This window comes from Theobroma cacao, chromosome 7, assembly GCF_000208745.1.
Source record: "Theobroma cacao cultivar B97-61/B2 chromosome 7, Criollo_cocoa_genome_V2, whole genome shotgun sequence".
Classification (NCBI taxonomy): domain Eukaryota; kingdom Viridiplantae; phylum Streptophyta; class Magnoliopsida; order Malvales; family Malvaceae; genus Theobroma; species Theobroma cacao.
This window is the reverse complement of record NC_030856.1, coordinates 13,584,152-13,598,884: the sequence shown is the minus strand read 5'-3', so window position 1 is coordinate 13,598,884 and position 14,733 is coordinate 13,584,152. Positions and strand designations below refer to the sequence as shown.

The 14,733-nt window shown below is 33.1% G+C and overlaps 1 protein-coding gene across 3 annotated transcripts; it reads right to left on the bottom strand.

Moving 5' to 3' along the window:
• Positions 782-9,659, bottom strand: LOC18594912. 3 transcript variants are annotated; one of them, XM_018124613.1, is made up of 13 exons: positions 9,647-9,659; positions 8,492-8,702; positions 8,012-8,062; positions 6,219-6,349; positions 6,006-6,122; positions 5,780-5,899; positions 5,464-5,543; positions 4,747-4,913; positions 3,857-3,910; positions 1,875-1,984; positions 1,378-1,491; positions 1,162-1,287; positions 782-1,079 (listed from the first exon to the last, which is right to left on the bottom strand). In XM_018124613.1, the coding sequence occupies exons 2-13, from the start codon at positions 8,666-8,668 to the stop codon at positions 1,052-1,054; spliced, it is 1,275 nt and encodes a 424-aa protein (XP_017980102.1). In that variant the 5' UTR covers positions 8,669-8,702; positions 9,647-9,659; the 3' UTR covers positions 782-1,051. The 3 variants fall into 3 exon arrangements, with proteins under 3 accessions (XP_017980102.1, XP_017980101.1, XP_017980103.1); XM_018124612.1 differs by lacking the exon at positions 9,647-9,659 and adding an exon at positions 9,374-9,592; XM_018124614.1 differs by lacking the exons at positions 1,378-1,491; positions 9,647-9,659 and adding an exon at positions 9,374-9,592.

Below are 14,733 nucleotides of genomic sequence, written 5' to 3'. Positions count from 1 at the left end.
TGAGTTAAAAGTATTTAACGGTTTATAAATTTTAATTTAGAAATGAACAATAATAATAAAAATAGAAATAATTATAGTTAATATAGTAATTTTTAAAATTAATTTTTTATAATAATATTTATTTAAAAATCTCTCAATAGTTAATATTTTTTACTCGAGAATATAATTGTAAATTATTAATTTTCATAAAAATTCTGTTATTCTCTTTGTTGGGTTTTTCGCTTTAATTAATATTTTTTATTAGTTATCATTTTTATTTTTATTTATTTTAAATTATTTAAGTTTTTTTCTTAGCTTGCTTGTCAGGCAAACAGGTTAGAATTTTTTTTATTGATCAATAGTTGAAAATAAACCTCTTAAATCTAATGATTCTTATTCATAGCCTTAGATTAAGGGCCATTAGTGTTATTAAGTAGTAAAATATATTAACTATTATTTAATTGCATAAAAAATATTTTAAAATATCAAAGTAATTAACCAATCATATAGATTTGTTGACATACCCTAACTTAGGTATTATGATTGTATTATATAAAAGTTGTCAAACATCTAAAGCAGTCTATCAAGTAACTGCAGCATTCATTTTCATGATATCATCACTCTTTTTCTTCTTCCCTGTTGTGTTTTCTCTTCTTTCTGTTAACAAGAAGCAGTTATTAAAGTCTATAATCAGCTGAGCTCTCAAATCTTAATGGTGGTGAGGGATACAGCTGTTTTCTTCTCTGAAACAGAAGCAGTTATTAAAATCTATAACTTGCAAAAAGAATAGATGGTCATATTTGTTATGTTATGTATATAGGCAATTACATTTTTGTTCAACATGCACAGGTAAAAAGGGACTCCTCTCCAGTGAGACTTACAGTGTATTAACATAATAATGGTCGCTCAAACGTGTCAATAATTCATCTGCTGTGCTGTGTAACAGCATTTACACATGTATTTGGTGTTTATACCAATCTTCTAATTCATAATGCATTTCATTTTCACACAACTTTAACAATGGTCCCTGGAGAACCATCCAAACATTGGTGACCAGCTGATATCTGTCAGGTTATAAGATGGTGCAGCTCTCTTGATTCCTGAACAAGTGAGATCAATGGCAAGTCACTCAAGGAAACACACAACTCCATTTTGTCGATGGAAAGAAGATAAGGCACGTACCTTTTTCTGGGTTCGTAACTGCTCAAAACTTGCTCAAATTTAAGCCACATCGGACCTGTCTCTTGAAGATTTACATTCTTTGGTCCAGCAAGGTAAGCCTGAACCACAAATTGTGGAGTCCTTTCCCTGTGTTTGCCATCAGCAAAGAGGCCATAACTTGGTAAGGCTAGAATAAGTCACAGCTACATTAAACATTATTGTTGCGAATTAACCTACCTCCCTTCATACTCTGATAACCAAGCAAAATATGCCGCACCGAAATACATGGACACAAATGGTTTGGTCAAATCTTCCACATAATCAACTCGATAAGCCCTGTAGCCCACCTCTCTTCACATGAAATTAATTATAGGTTTCAGACATATTTGATCATTGCTATAAAAGTGTTGGGGACAAGTTTACGACATTTAGAAGGTGCTCAAGAAAGGGGCCAGGGAAACAAAGAAGAAAGCTATTTTCATCTCAAAGGCCAGTAGTTGTGTGTAAATCACTTCTTTTAGATTGTAGTTAATGTATTGCCATTCTTAGTGCAAATTAAATCTCATAATGCCTCCAGGTTGCATGAAATAACTACCATTTGAACCCAAGGCCATACAAGGAGCTAATTTAATTCAATTTTCTCTAGGTAAAAAAGAGGTACACAGTGAATTTAAGTTCTTTCGTGCATTTTGTTTATGGCAAAGAAATTCAGTTTCAGTTAAAATTTCACTCACGTGTAAAGCCAGAAGGCTGTAGAGTAGTCAATTCCCATTATTCCAGCTCGTGCTTCAATCCCATCTACAAAGTGCATGCTAACCATCTCAGCCAGAGCACAAAGTACTGTCTGCACAAAATATAAGTCTCAGGATAAAAGTTAGACAGAAGCAAACACATAAAAAACAAAGAGAAAGATATATCGCTAAGTGCATAACACATGAAAGTTTGGCGTTTATATGTATTTAAGAAAAAGAAAATAAACATGAATCTCAAACTAGTTAGGAGTCAACAACATGAAACCAATTACACCATTCAACTTGATCAAGACTCTAGGCTATATATTTCCAAAAAGTATACAGATTGCCAACTCCTTTTTACAGCATCAGTCCATGTAAACTTTAGTTGTCTCTCATTTCACTTCTCCTACTTGTATCCATTCAATTTTGCATTCCACTGCATCAGAAGGTCTATGTTCTACATGTCCAAACATCTTAGTCACTCCTTCCTTTAATAAATTGATACTTGAAATGGTAGAACATTTCACAGTCTTCAGAATTTGTCCCCTTTTCAAGTGCATATCTGGTTACGTAAGCATTATTTCATCACCTACATACTACCAGGTACATTTTTTCATGCATAATTATTATCATTCAATCACTCTTTAGCTCATGTCTCTGCTCAGCAAGTACAATCCAAGGCAAACCACTGACCTCAATTTCACAACTATTAGGTCAAACCTGAGAAGCAATTGCCAATGATCTTAAATAAAAATGATAATTTTGTTGACATATGAAACTTCGGATTGCAATCACATCAAGAAAAAGAAAAGATAATTAAACAGCTTCACATTTCATAATATTTCATTCTGTATACTAGATCCGCTCATGTTTCTTGTAGGTTTAATCAGAGGAATCAATAATCTTACACAAAGAAAATCATGTTCAGTGAAGAAATCACTAAGAAAGAACAGCTATGCAATACTATAAAGAAAGGGAAGGAACTTTGAAAATTTGGTGGCTCTGAAATAAATATTAAAGAGAATATTTTCTCAAAAAGAAGAAAAGAAAAAGAGATTGGAGCAAACTTCAGACATTAACCCGCTAGTTCCAGTTTGGGCACAAATAGATACATCTCTAGATTGCATTTCGGGTAAACACAGCCTTAGGATGCCAAGTGACCAAAAAAGCAAAGGAATGAAAAAAAACCTTAGGATGCACGAATGATGTGTTTGGTGCATAGCATGGGGCCTGGAAAGGATAATTTTTATCCAATACCACATTTGATGCTCCTTGTAAATGGAGGATAAGATTATCAATTGGGCTTCTCATACAATGTGGCCCAGGAGAAGCTATCCTCTTTATTCAATGAAGTGCAGTGCACTCAATGCACCATAAAATTATATGCAGTGGGTGAAAAGAGGGAATGTTGAGAAGATATAAAGAGAGCAGCATATGCATATATGACTTAGGAAGAGAAAAAGGGGAGAGGAAATATACGTTGTACTCGAGATATGACTAACATTGATATTCAAACCTTTCCATGTAGGATATTAATTAGGAAGCATATTTGTGTATTAAGGTTTTAATATAGGAGCAGCACGGGCTCATTAAAATCCCAGCTATTCAGAGTTCATTTTGCTAAGCAAACCATTTTATTATAAAGAGAAATTTATTGACATCACACCTTTTTTGTTGGTGAAAACATACCCATTGCCCATAATATAGCACAATGCACTTACAAAACTATTCTTTTCTTTCCTTCTTATTTATGGAGACATCAAAAGCATGTCTGGAATCACAAATTCTAGTCCTAAAGCGTGTGCTAACACTCTTGCCTTTGAGTATACTTTAACTAAGTTGGTATAACAGATGAGACATGGTAAAAAGTCCAATATTTTGAGTGAAACAGTCATTCTAGAAAGAAAATGTAAATTGTTAGCTGCATGGCAACTTTTCAATTTCCTATCCTGCCAACTTTTTTTATCCAACTCTATACTTACAGGTTTGATTCCCCTGGTACTGAAGTACTTGGAAACAATTATTTCTGCAATTGCCTGCAAGAGAAGATCCATATCAAATTATTTGAAAATTGACACTTTAGCTTTGTGATGACAACGATAAAATGCAAAGTGAAAGAACACTCCTGGCCATATTAAAGAAAGCAACATTTTTGTTACACGCATATAGACCTGTTGATTAATAATTATAAAACTAGTTTAACGGAATAACATAGTCACCTGGTGATTCTGTTTTCCTGTTTTAAATTGCAGTCCAAATTAAGTCTATATTATCATGTACTTTTCTTATATTATCAGCGTGAAGAGAAACTTTTCGGCAGTGTAAGGCTCTTTGTGAGGGTGTGAGTGCACTCTTTCCTATGTGCGACTGCATGCTTAAACAACCCTAGGTGTTACCCTTGCTCTTTCTTCTACTTCCATTAATTTGTCACATTTTATCCTAAAAAAAGTTTTACACAGTTAGCACTGGCAAAAGCCTACAAGCCTTAACTAGTTCCATACTTTTTACATTGATTTTAAATACACCCCTGCAGCATTAAAACCTACTTCATACTTAGCAGCCAAAACATTTCACCACGTAAGATATCTATTTCTAGCAATGAAACAGCCTCTAAACCAAGCCTTGAACCAATTTGTATTAGAAGTATAATTCAACTTCAGTTCCCCAATTCTTACCCCGGATTTTACTTACAGTGTTGAACCTTAGGGTCCTGCATCATTTGCACTTCAGCATAAGAAAATAATAGCTTATACAGAAGTTTTAACATTGGAAAGCTAATGATCTTTAAATGTCAAAAAAGGAAATATGTATTCTGAAACTATGATGGAAACCACTAAAGTTGACAGGATATTAATTTTCTGTTGATTCATACCTTCAGTTCTATTCGAGAAAGATATGGCTTCTTCTCTTTATCATAGGAAAAGCGCACTTTTCCCCTTCTTTCTTTAGATTTGGTCCACTCCTTGGAGACATCAGGATGATTCCACATCTGTTCCATGTCTTCAGAGGAAACTCTAACGTCCCAATTTAGGCCAACCCCTGAAGCTCACCGTTAAGGAAACAGGCATATTATCTAAGGTAACAATATAGAGCTGCACTACAAATAGGTAGAAAATAATATTCCAAAAGGGCAATGATCAATTGACCCCAGATTTTATGTGCTCCATTTTTCACCAAATCAACTGTCATTTTAGTAATTTATCAATACATGTTATTATTGTTCATTTTAAAATTGACTGGATAATTACTATTTCACTGCTTTAGTTGTTTAAATTAAACTTTTACTTCCTGCAACACAAAGAGATTAATATATAAAGGTTAATTTCCGAAAAGAGAAACCACAGAGGTAGCCTCAATTTGTCTTAATTTATTTCAAATTATGGTAGCGTTTTTTGGATTATGCTTAGCTTTCTTAAGAAGATCAACATGAATAGATATGAACTAAATTGGTAAGCCTTTGATCTATCAGCACCAAAATATTTTCTGTTACTCAAGTTGATGAAACTAAAATTTCATTTATGAGGTACATTGATAGTATGCTGACTAAAAATAGCTTCATATAACCCCAAGTACATGAGAAAGGACGAACCTGAGCATGGTGAGACTGGTGAAACTGGTGAAGTTGGTGAAGTTGGTGCTTGAGTCGGCGAAGGACCATCAAAATGTTTTCTGCAGAGTAAAGAGAAATGGAACTCAATTTCAATGCTGATATGTTAGTTCTATTAACATACCCTTTCACTTTTCACTACTAAAACTCTGCTTCACAGGATAGCATAGCTTCAATTGGGGCAAAGTTTTATGTGCTCTTTATTAATGAAACATTTTAAGTCAGCTACTTGAGCAGTCCATCTACTTTTGAAAAATTTCATACTCAAATGAGAACTTTCATGAGGGAGTATTAAAACCTGGATAGAAAACTTTCTTTCACTGAAAGATAACGCTTCCAATACGGCAGGGTTGATTTATGACTTGCTTTTTTTGTACCACCCCTATATGCCCTCACGATAAACTCTTCAGTTCTATCTCTGCAATTCAACACCAATGAGAGACAAAATACCATGTTATTCAATGACCTGATAACAAATATGTGATATAATGGAGATGGATCCAAAGTCTTTACTGTTAACTCACTCATCATCGAATTTTGATAACCATTGAAGGTAAGCTGCACCAAAATATACATTTACAAAAGGCCTGTATAGAATATTTGGATCCTCTTCGACTGGGTATGATGAATAATCACATTCCCTATAAGAATTTTCAAACTACAACTTCATAAATCCAAAACAGGGTCAGCTTAGTTGCAGTGCACCCGCAAAAGAGGAAAGTAACATAAAATTGTACCTGAACATCCACTCTGCTGTTTTTGGCGCAATTTGCATGATCCCTATAGTAGTTACCTTGCTTTTCTTATCATATCGAATGGAAAGAGGCCGCCTGTCACTTTCAAGGTCTGCAATAGCACAAATCATCTCCTGCAGAACGGTGAAAGGATGCCCCAACTTTGAAAATTAGAAATAATAATAACTTCAAGTTTTCTACAGATTATTAAGGATGGGTAACATGACTAATATATGTTCTTCACAGAGCATATGCAGACCAATTATGTGCTAGCTGATTGAAGCAGCCTTAATGCATGGTGCATAATTTGTTATACTACATGGACACCTTATATTAAGTAAAGAACCCATGTGGTATATATATTGAAGGACATGGCCACATGACGTACCTAGTGCTAGACAAAATGTAATCCGAGGAAATATTCCTAATTCACTGCAAATGTAGTCCTTTCCATTGACTGCACAGTTTATTGTCCTTTTGTCCATACAAGATTTTCTTTAGAGTCAAAGACATCATTGTATTGTATGAGGTCAATCTTCTAGCCTCACATACTCCATCCATTCCCTTTACCTCCAAGTTGAGATTACTTTTCAACAAAATCTCTTGTGATGTTACTACATCGGGTTGCATTTGTAATGTTTTAAGCTTTTTTCCCTAATTTGACATAGTGAAGCTGCTGTAGCATCTATACTTGAGATTGAAGAATATTTACAGATTGGCTCTAATATATATCCTTGAGTAAAAACTTTGTATCCTTAAAGTAATATTAACCTTCAATCAAACTCCAATTTGTTTTCACATCATGTTTTGCCTTAAAACAAATGACCAAAGCCTATAACTGAGAGAGGGCAAAGATACTGGGTCCAAGAAGAATTAAGACAAATAAGAGGCGAGGAAGAGAGGTGGCAGGCTACCTGTAAACAAGACAGCATTCAAAACTAGTAGCATTATACGAAGAGCAACTAAAAAGGTCAGTTTTGGATTGGTTATCAATACAAAACTAGTAGAATGATCAGGCAAGTAGTTGCTCTTTTCACCAAGCCTGAGGCTTGGACTTGTAGATTAAATACTGTTATACTAAAGATTTTGAAAGATACATGCCCTTGGTCTCTCTTTTTCATCCATTCTAGGACTGTAAGGATTATTGAGTTACTATATAATTCATAGTAAAAATTGACTGCATAGCAGGTTTGCATGCAACCAAAAGACTCTATTCTCAGTATCTCTAATCTCCAGCCAGCTGAAATGAACGTAGCACTAAAGGTGTCTTAAAATAATCTAGCAATGAAGATATCTAAAATAACAGAGTGTTGCCATTCTACCTTTTTTAAAGGTTCTTGTTTCTTAAGAAATATGCTCCCATGATAACCTAGTAAAGAATAAGCACAGGCTGAACATGGAATGATTTAAATCATTCTGGTCTACGCCTTTAATTGCACCAAGAAGAACACTGTCTATTGCTTCAAAATTAATCAATCCTCAGGACATGCCTTGTATGCAAAACTGTGCCATTTATTTTCTTTTCCACTTTTTGCTTTTATAAAAGAATAGTTAATCTAACATAAGGTGAAAGTGAATTTGAAACTAAATCAAAAACAATAATTTTAGACATCTAAATTGTTAAACATAGGCTCATCATCAGAACTTCGGACCTGGCAAGAAGTACTTCAATATATGCATACTGGTTAAAAAGAGTTTCTGTCAGTTATTATACTGCCATACCACAGTAAATTTGCATTAATGCAGGAGAAAATCAAATGACAAACTTCTACATATTCCGGTTATAGATGACATACTGGATCTATCTGTGAATGAAAATGTATGCGGGTAACGATTTCAGCCACAGCCTGAAAGAGCACCAAGTGATACAACATAAATTAGAAGTCAAGGCCCTGTACCAAAATCTCACTTTATTATTTTTATTATTGTTACTATAACTTTGGGCTGCAGTAAAAGTAGTGAAATATTGCATCATCATAATGTTTTGGACCAATGAATAAGATAAAACTGAAACTAATATCTCAATAAGAAATACAAAATTACTTATGGAGAGAATAGATGTAATAAAAAATTTTATAACCTCTTAACCTTTCAAACTTAATGAAAAACTACTTACTGAGATTAAACTTATCGAGAGATTAAATGTAAGAAACATTTTATAACTTCTCAACCATTCAAACTTTAAAGAAACCTACTTATTGAGATTAAACTTCTCAACTTTGCAAAAGCTGCTTACTATTGCCTCAAAAATTAAATATGTCATTTAAGTTGTCTACCCTCATCTCTGTTTGTGTCAAATAAGACTGTCCTTCAGGATCCCTTGATAAGTGAACTCTTTGGCCTTGAGTCTCCCCAGCATCTATCCACTCTGTTCTCACTTCGGGTTGTTTCCACATTTCTTCCATGTTCTGGGGATCAATGCAGTCATCCCAGTATTTGAAGCTGACCGCCATCCTGGAAAGACTGCTCAATTCTTTTTTATGGCATCTACCAACGAGAAAATCATTAGGTTTGATTAACGCTCCAATATTGATATGAATATGAGAGGGCGTGCAAGGAAAAGAAACTATGTAAAATGTGTCTCCTTCAAAGACTGACACCCTACGTTCAGGGGACAAGTTAGTATAGCGAACAAACAGGTGATATATTAAAATTTATTAATTAATAGCTTCCTACCAGAGGAGAACACAAACATACGTCCATGAAAATAAGACACCAAGGGTGCTGTGGAGCAGTCTACCATTAAACTAGGGAAAGGAAAGCAAACTGCATTTGGCATTACCAAAGCAATGAAAATAGAACAATTTTGCACGACTTTTCAACTCCAAGACTTGGATTCTAAGAAACGTTATGTAAATACTGTCTATATCCACCCAAAGCAAAAGAAATCAGACTTTGTTCCCTTCCAATTTTCCTTGTTCCCAAAAGGAGAAATGTTGAACTTTTTAACTTAGTATGATCCCCAGACATGCACCCGAAAAAATAAAAGATTCCCAAGATTCTATTTTAAATAAAACAAAAATACAGAATCTTTGATGTGAAATTGCAGGAATACAAGAAATGGCGAGAAACAATGAGTCAGAGACACAAAGGATATTTAGAGACATGCATATATATATGTGAATATATAAAGAAAGGCAGAGAGAGAAAGGCAATACCAGCTTAATACAAGGAAATATAAGATGATACTACAAACAGAAGGGAAGAAAAGGAGAAAGCTAAGTCCTAGAAAATGGAAAGAAAGGACAAAATGGAGAAATGGGTCAATGGGAATTTCAGCAAAGAAAGAAAGACAATTGTTAGCGGCATTCCTTCTCCAGCAGAAATACAAGGGTGGCGTTGGCCAAATGGATTCAGTTGCAGACCATCACACTTGGCATATTTGCCGCGCTGTCTCTTCTGTTGACAGAGAAACAAAACGAATTGCTTACCTGCCATTTCCAATTTGATTCTTTAATGTTCTTCTCGTTATAACCGTATACGATGCTACTAATATCGAACAACTAGTACATGTATTCCATCCAACCATTAGATTTAATTCCTTAAAACTTGAGTTTTGTTTTTTCTAAAATTGGTAATGTAAGAGAAGTGAGTTAATGAGGTGGAAATTTTTAGATGTTAGTTGCTACCAGCGAGCCAAAAATAAAAATGAGCAAACTTTTATTTGACTCAAAAAGTTAGTCAAAAAAAATTTTGGATTTTTTTATTTGTGGTTTTCCTGTTTGTGACCTTATTAGGTATAAAAATTAGTGCCCTTTGCCATTTTGAAAGGTTTTTTTGTCTGTCATTGACTTCCCTTTTTTTTTTTTATAAAATACCCTCACAATTTTTAATTTTAATCGAAATTTTAAACAAGTCCATTAGTTTTCAAAATAGACAATTCACTCCAAAAATATAAACACAGCTAACAGATGTTATGAAAAAAATTAAAATATTATTTTTTTATTATTTAAAAAAATTATTATTATATTTTTAAAAAAATTAACAAAGAGCACCAACTGGTGTTCCCCAACTCCCCAAGTGCTCCCCTCTTTGCTCGGTGCTCTCCTCTCTGCTCTCCCGATGCTCCCTTTTTTTACTTTATTAAAAAATTAATAAAAATTATATAATAGTAATTTTTAAAATTAATAAAGGATAAAATTATTATTTTAACATTGTCACGTCATCAAACTAATTAAAACACTAACAGTTGACTAACGATTAAACTTATGTGTCCAGCAGAAGATTTTTTTTTAGGCGAAGTGTCTATTTAAAAAACTAATTGACTTACTTAGAATTTCAATTAAAACTTATAAAGGTAAGGGTATTTTACACAATTTTTTTGTAAACATTAGTGTTGTAAATTGAGTTATTTAATATAATCTTGTCTACCATGTTGGGATTCAGCCTCATACTCAAATATGAAAATAATTAAGAAATAAAAATATAACACAGTAGAAAAATAAAATATATATTTAATCAAAGAAACAGTTAAATCCCACAAGATTAATGTTTGTATTTTTCATGCAATTTTCAGATTAATTATGAATACTTATAGGTTCAAGTATTACATATCTTGTTCTAGATATCGTAATTAAAAGCCAATTAGATTCAAAATGTTGTGATGAAACAAGTAACCTAAAAAGAGAGTAAGACAATTTGAAATCTTGCAATCGAAATCTTTGCTTCTTTACCTTTAGGATTTATCAAATCTTCAACCACCCAAATGTTTGGCTTCTAATAGTAATCCACATAGTGATCAAATAAGACCTTCTCAAATGTAGGATTTTACTTGTACTAGCAAATTTTATTTCTAAAACAAAAAGACCAAAGTTCTTGCACAAAGAAAACTATTTTTCTTTTCTTATTTTTATGAAACAACTAAGAAGTAGCTGAGGGCTTAAAGTTTTAATTGACTAACATAACGTATTTATATAGTCAAACTAAGTTGTAACCCTAGATACAATATTTGTATTTTTATTCAATTAAGTCCTCGTGAACTTAATTAATTTTTTCACTTTATTTTGGTTTATTTCAATTAACTTCGACTTAATTGATTATCCTTATTTATTATCAATTGTGTCACTTAATGTGTGTGACCCATTAGGTTTTTAATATATTTGCATTAAATATAAATCATAATCAAATAGCAATTTAATAATTGATTTATATTTATAGATTATGAATGATATCTAGCAATATATCATTACCACTCAAATATTAGAAAGTTAATTAAAGAATTTGACAAAGCCCTTCAATGATAAACCTTTCAGTGCAATACGGTTATTTCATCAAATGTCTCAAGCATGTCATAAAACATAGCTCAATGTCTATTTATGACATTCTATATTAGTTCTCATAATGCATGACTAATCTTATGAATTTAGGAAACTAATTTTCCTCAAATTCATCATGCTTTTGTCAAAAACTTTATACAAATTAATCTAGAATTGAGAACAAGTGAGATACATCCCTTCATATAACTTGAGGTGATGAATCCTCTCTTGACCACTCATCCACCTTTGCATGCTTCATAGCATACCCAAAAACACACTGTTTAGCCATTTGGTCACCTCTAGACCTGTAGAGGTGAAATTAAAGTATGTCATTCCCTATATAAAATGACTTGGTATTTCAAGTCTGAGGACTAGTTGCACAATTATCACATGAGAATATATTCCATAGACACTTGAGTGAAATACCAATTAGAGTTTTCATAGCAAGTTATATTCAAGGAATGTGTTCTCTAGCAAGCACCCACATGCCATCCGCAAGTATCCCATATACTTCAATCTATGAGATTAATTGCTTACTTTTCAAGTAAGGAGGCTTAATATGTACCAGTTTTTGAATATTGTCAATACCCTATCTTAACAATATAATGACTAGGAACTATTGTAGGAATATGGCTTTGATGCATCGAGATCTTATTATTGTAACAACTTTACAATTCTCTTGCAAGGCTTTTATATTCCATAGGCTTCATCCAATTTATACTTAATAACTCATTATTATTATACTTACATGAAGGAAAACCTCTATCGCATATAGTTATGTGATTAAGTATGCATTAAATGACAATATATATTCCTTGATCGATCCAATTGACTTTAGGGCATATACCAACAATCTCCTATTTGCACTTAAGTCAATTGCTAACATATCCAATATCGAACTCTTTCACTTAGCAACTATGTCTCTACAAAGACAACTCAAATTGCAATATTTGGGAATATGCTAATTTATATATTTGACAATCGCCATTGTCATAATTGAAATACTAATTTGGATCACAACGAAACCTTAATTCCGTTATTATGGCTCTTGTTATTATTTTAACAACTCAAAATCATTTATTGGTTTGTTGAACCAATGATCCAAATATCTCTCCTTTTGCAGCCTACACAAAAGGCTTGTATCTGATTATAGATTTAATTGTGCAATTAACCTTTGTTTTGGAATCATTCCAATACAATTTCCCAATCATGACTTTTGTCACTTTAGCATTTAGAATTCTCTCTATGTTAAACTCCTTTTAACATATTTTCCTAAATTCTTTTGTTGAGTCCTCTTTTAGGCTCTAACTGTTTAGTCTTATTTTATTTTTTTTTCTTAGACTAACAAATGTATCTTATATACTTTTAATGAGTAGCTTATCTTACTCCCACTAACCTTATGATGTGCACAAAATATGTTTATCTTATTCAATGTGTTCAACTACTTTGGATTTATTCCATTGAATAGAGATTATTATCCAATCATTCATGTTGGATCATTTAGTAGACTCATCTTTTATGAGTAGTTCATCGATATGTATCTTACTAATAGTTTGTATTTAACAGATGAATTATGCATCTTGTAGACACTGAAAAATATATATATATATATATATAATAAATAATAAAATTTTAATTAATTAGGAATCATAAAATAATTATAATATAGAATTTTAAAAAAAAGTAATACATTTGGCAGGGTGCGTCCGCACCCTGCCAGGCACCATCTTTCTTGCCAAGCGTTACCCTCATCCTGCCAGATGCGAAAAATTCGCGTCTGGTAGAGTAGTGGAGCATGCCTCCTTTAACCCAATAAAAAGGGGGCACTGTAGCAACCCGGCAGAGGGAACCAAAATCAAGCTAGGCAATAAAAAAAAAAACCCAAGATTTCAGCAACCAAAATACCTAGCCATAATCAAAAAATACCCTAAACCTTCCAGCAACCAAGAACAACCAATCCACAACTAAAGAAATACCAAAAAAAATCAAAAAATACACAAGGAGAGTAAGTAGTAGTTATTGTTTTTGGGGGATTTTCTTTAGCTTGTTTTAGGGAGATTTGAAGGTGATATATATTGGGGGGTTTGTGCTGCCGGTGGGGGGATTTGAAGCCTAGATTTTGTGCCGCCGTTGGATGAGAGAGAGGAGTCCGTTTAGGAAGTGGCATCGGCACAAGGAAGGTGGCGGTGAAGGGAGAGTAGATCGGTGGTTGTTTTGAGGAAAGATATGGGGATTTTGGGTTAGGAAGCCTGGGTCTTAGTGCTGATCGGTGAAAGGAGGGAGGTTTGCTTCGGGTTAGCCATCGGCGGTGAAGGGAGAGCAGATCGGTAGTTGTTCTGAGGAAAGATATAGGGATTTTGGGTTAGGAAGCCTGGGTCTTAGTGCTGATCGGTGAAATGAGGGAAGGCCAGTCAGGGTAGCCGGCGGTGATGCCGGTCTTAGGTTGTGGCCGGTGAAGAAAGATTAGTGTGAGAGAGAAAGGTGAGATTTTTAGAGAGAGAAGAGATAATCCGGCGAGTAGAGAGAGAAACAAAAAAGGGAAAATGGGGACAGATGAAAGAAAAAAAGGATTTTATAGTTAGGATTAGAGTGAAATGACGCCGTTTTGGGCATTCGGGGGCTGCTGGACCAGGGACCAGACGGTGGGCTTTGAGAGGCAGACCAGTTGGGCCAGGCTGATCGTGTTGGGCTACTGTTAACCCACTGAAGGTATACACTTATTTTTTTGTTTTGATTTTGTGGTTGTGCTTGGCAACGGAAATTAAAAAAATTATTAGAAAATAAAAATTTTAAAAAAAATAAATGAGGATAAAATAGGATGTTTAATGATACAAAAAAAAAATGAATGATGAATGAATGAATGAATGATGATAAAAAATGAGAGTAGATAAAAAAATATAAGAGTATATATATTTGATTATATAATAAATAATAATAAAATCTGGTGAAATAGTTATTTAACTATAAAAATAGGTCCAAGCATAAAATATATAGAGAAATAAATAAACATTTAATTATTAAAAAGATTAATAGATTTATTTAAGTAGTAAGTATAGGAAAAGTAAACATTGAATGGTAGAAATAGATTTATTTAGATTAATAATATATGCACATATTTGGATTTAGAATATTGTTTAGAAAAAATATAAGTGTGGGAAAAGATGAAATGTGGAATAGATTCATAAAATACATAGTTATGTCAATGTATATAGAAACCATAGCAATGAGAATAAATTAGGAAGAATTAGAATTAAAATGTAATG

Coding starts and splice junctions, on each gene's coding strand:
- LOC18594912 (XM_018124613.1), bottom strand. CDS start 8,668: ATGGCGGTCAGCTTCAAATACTGGGATGACTGCATTGATCCCCAGAAC. Junction 5,544..5,779: donor AAAGAAAGTTTTCTATCCAG/GTTTTAATACTC, acceptor TTTACTCTGCAG/AAAACATTTTGATGGTCCTT. Junction 1,288..1,377: donor TTATCAGAGTATGAAGGGAG/GTAGGTTAATTC, acceptor TGGCAAACACAG/GGAAAGGACTCCACAATTTG.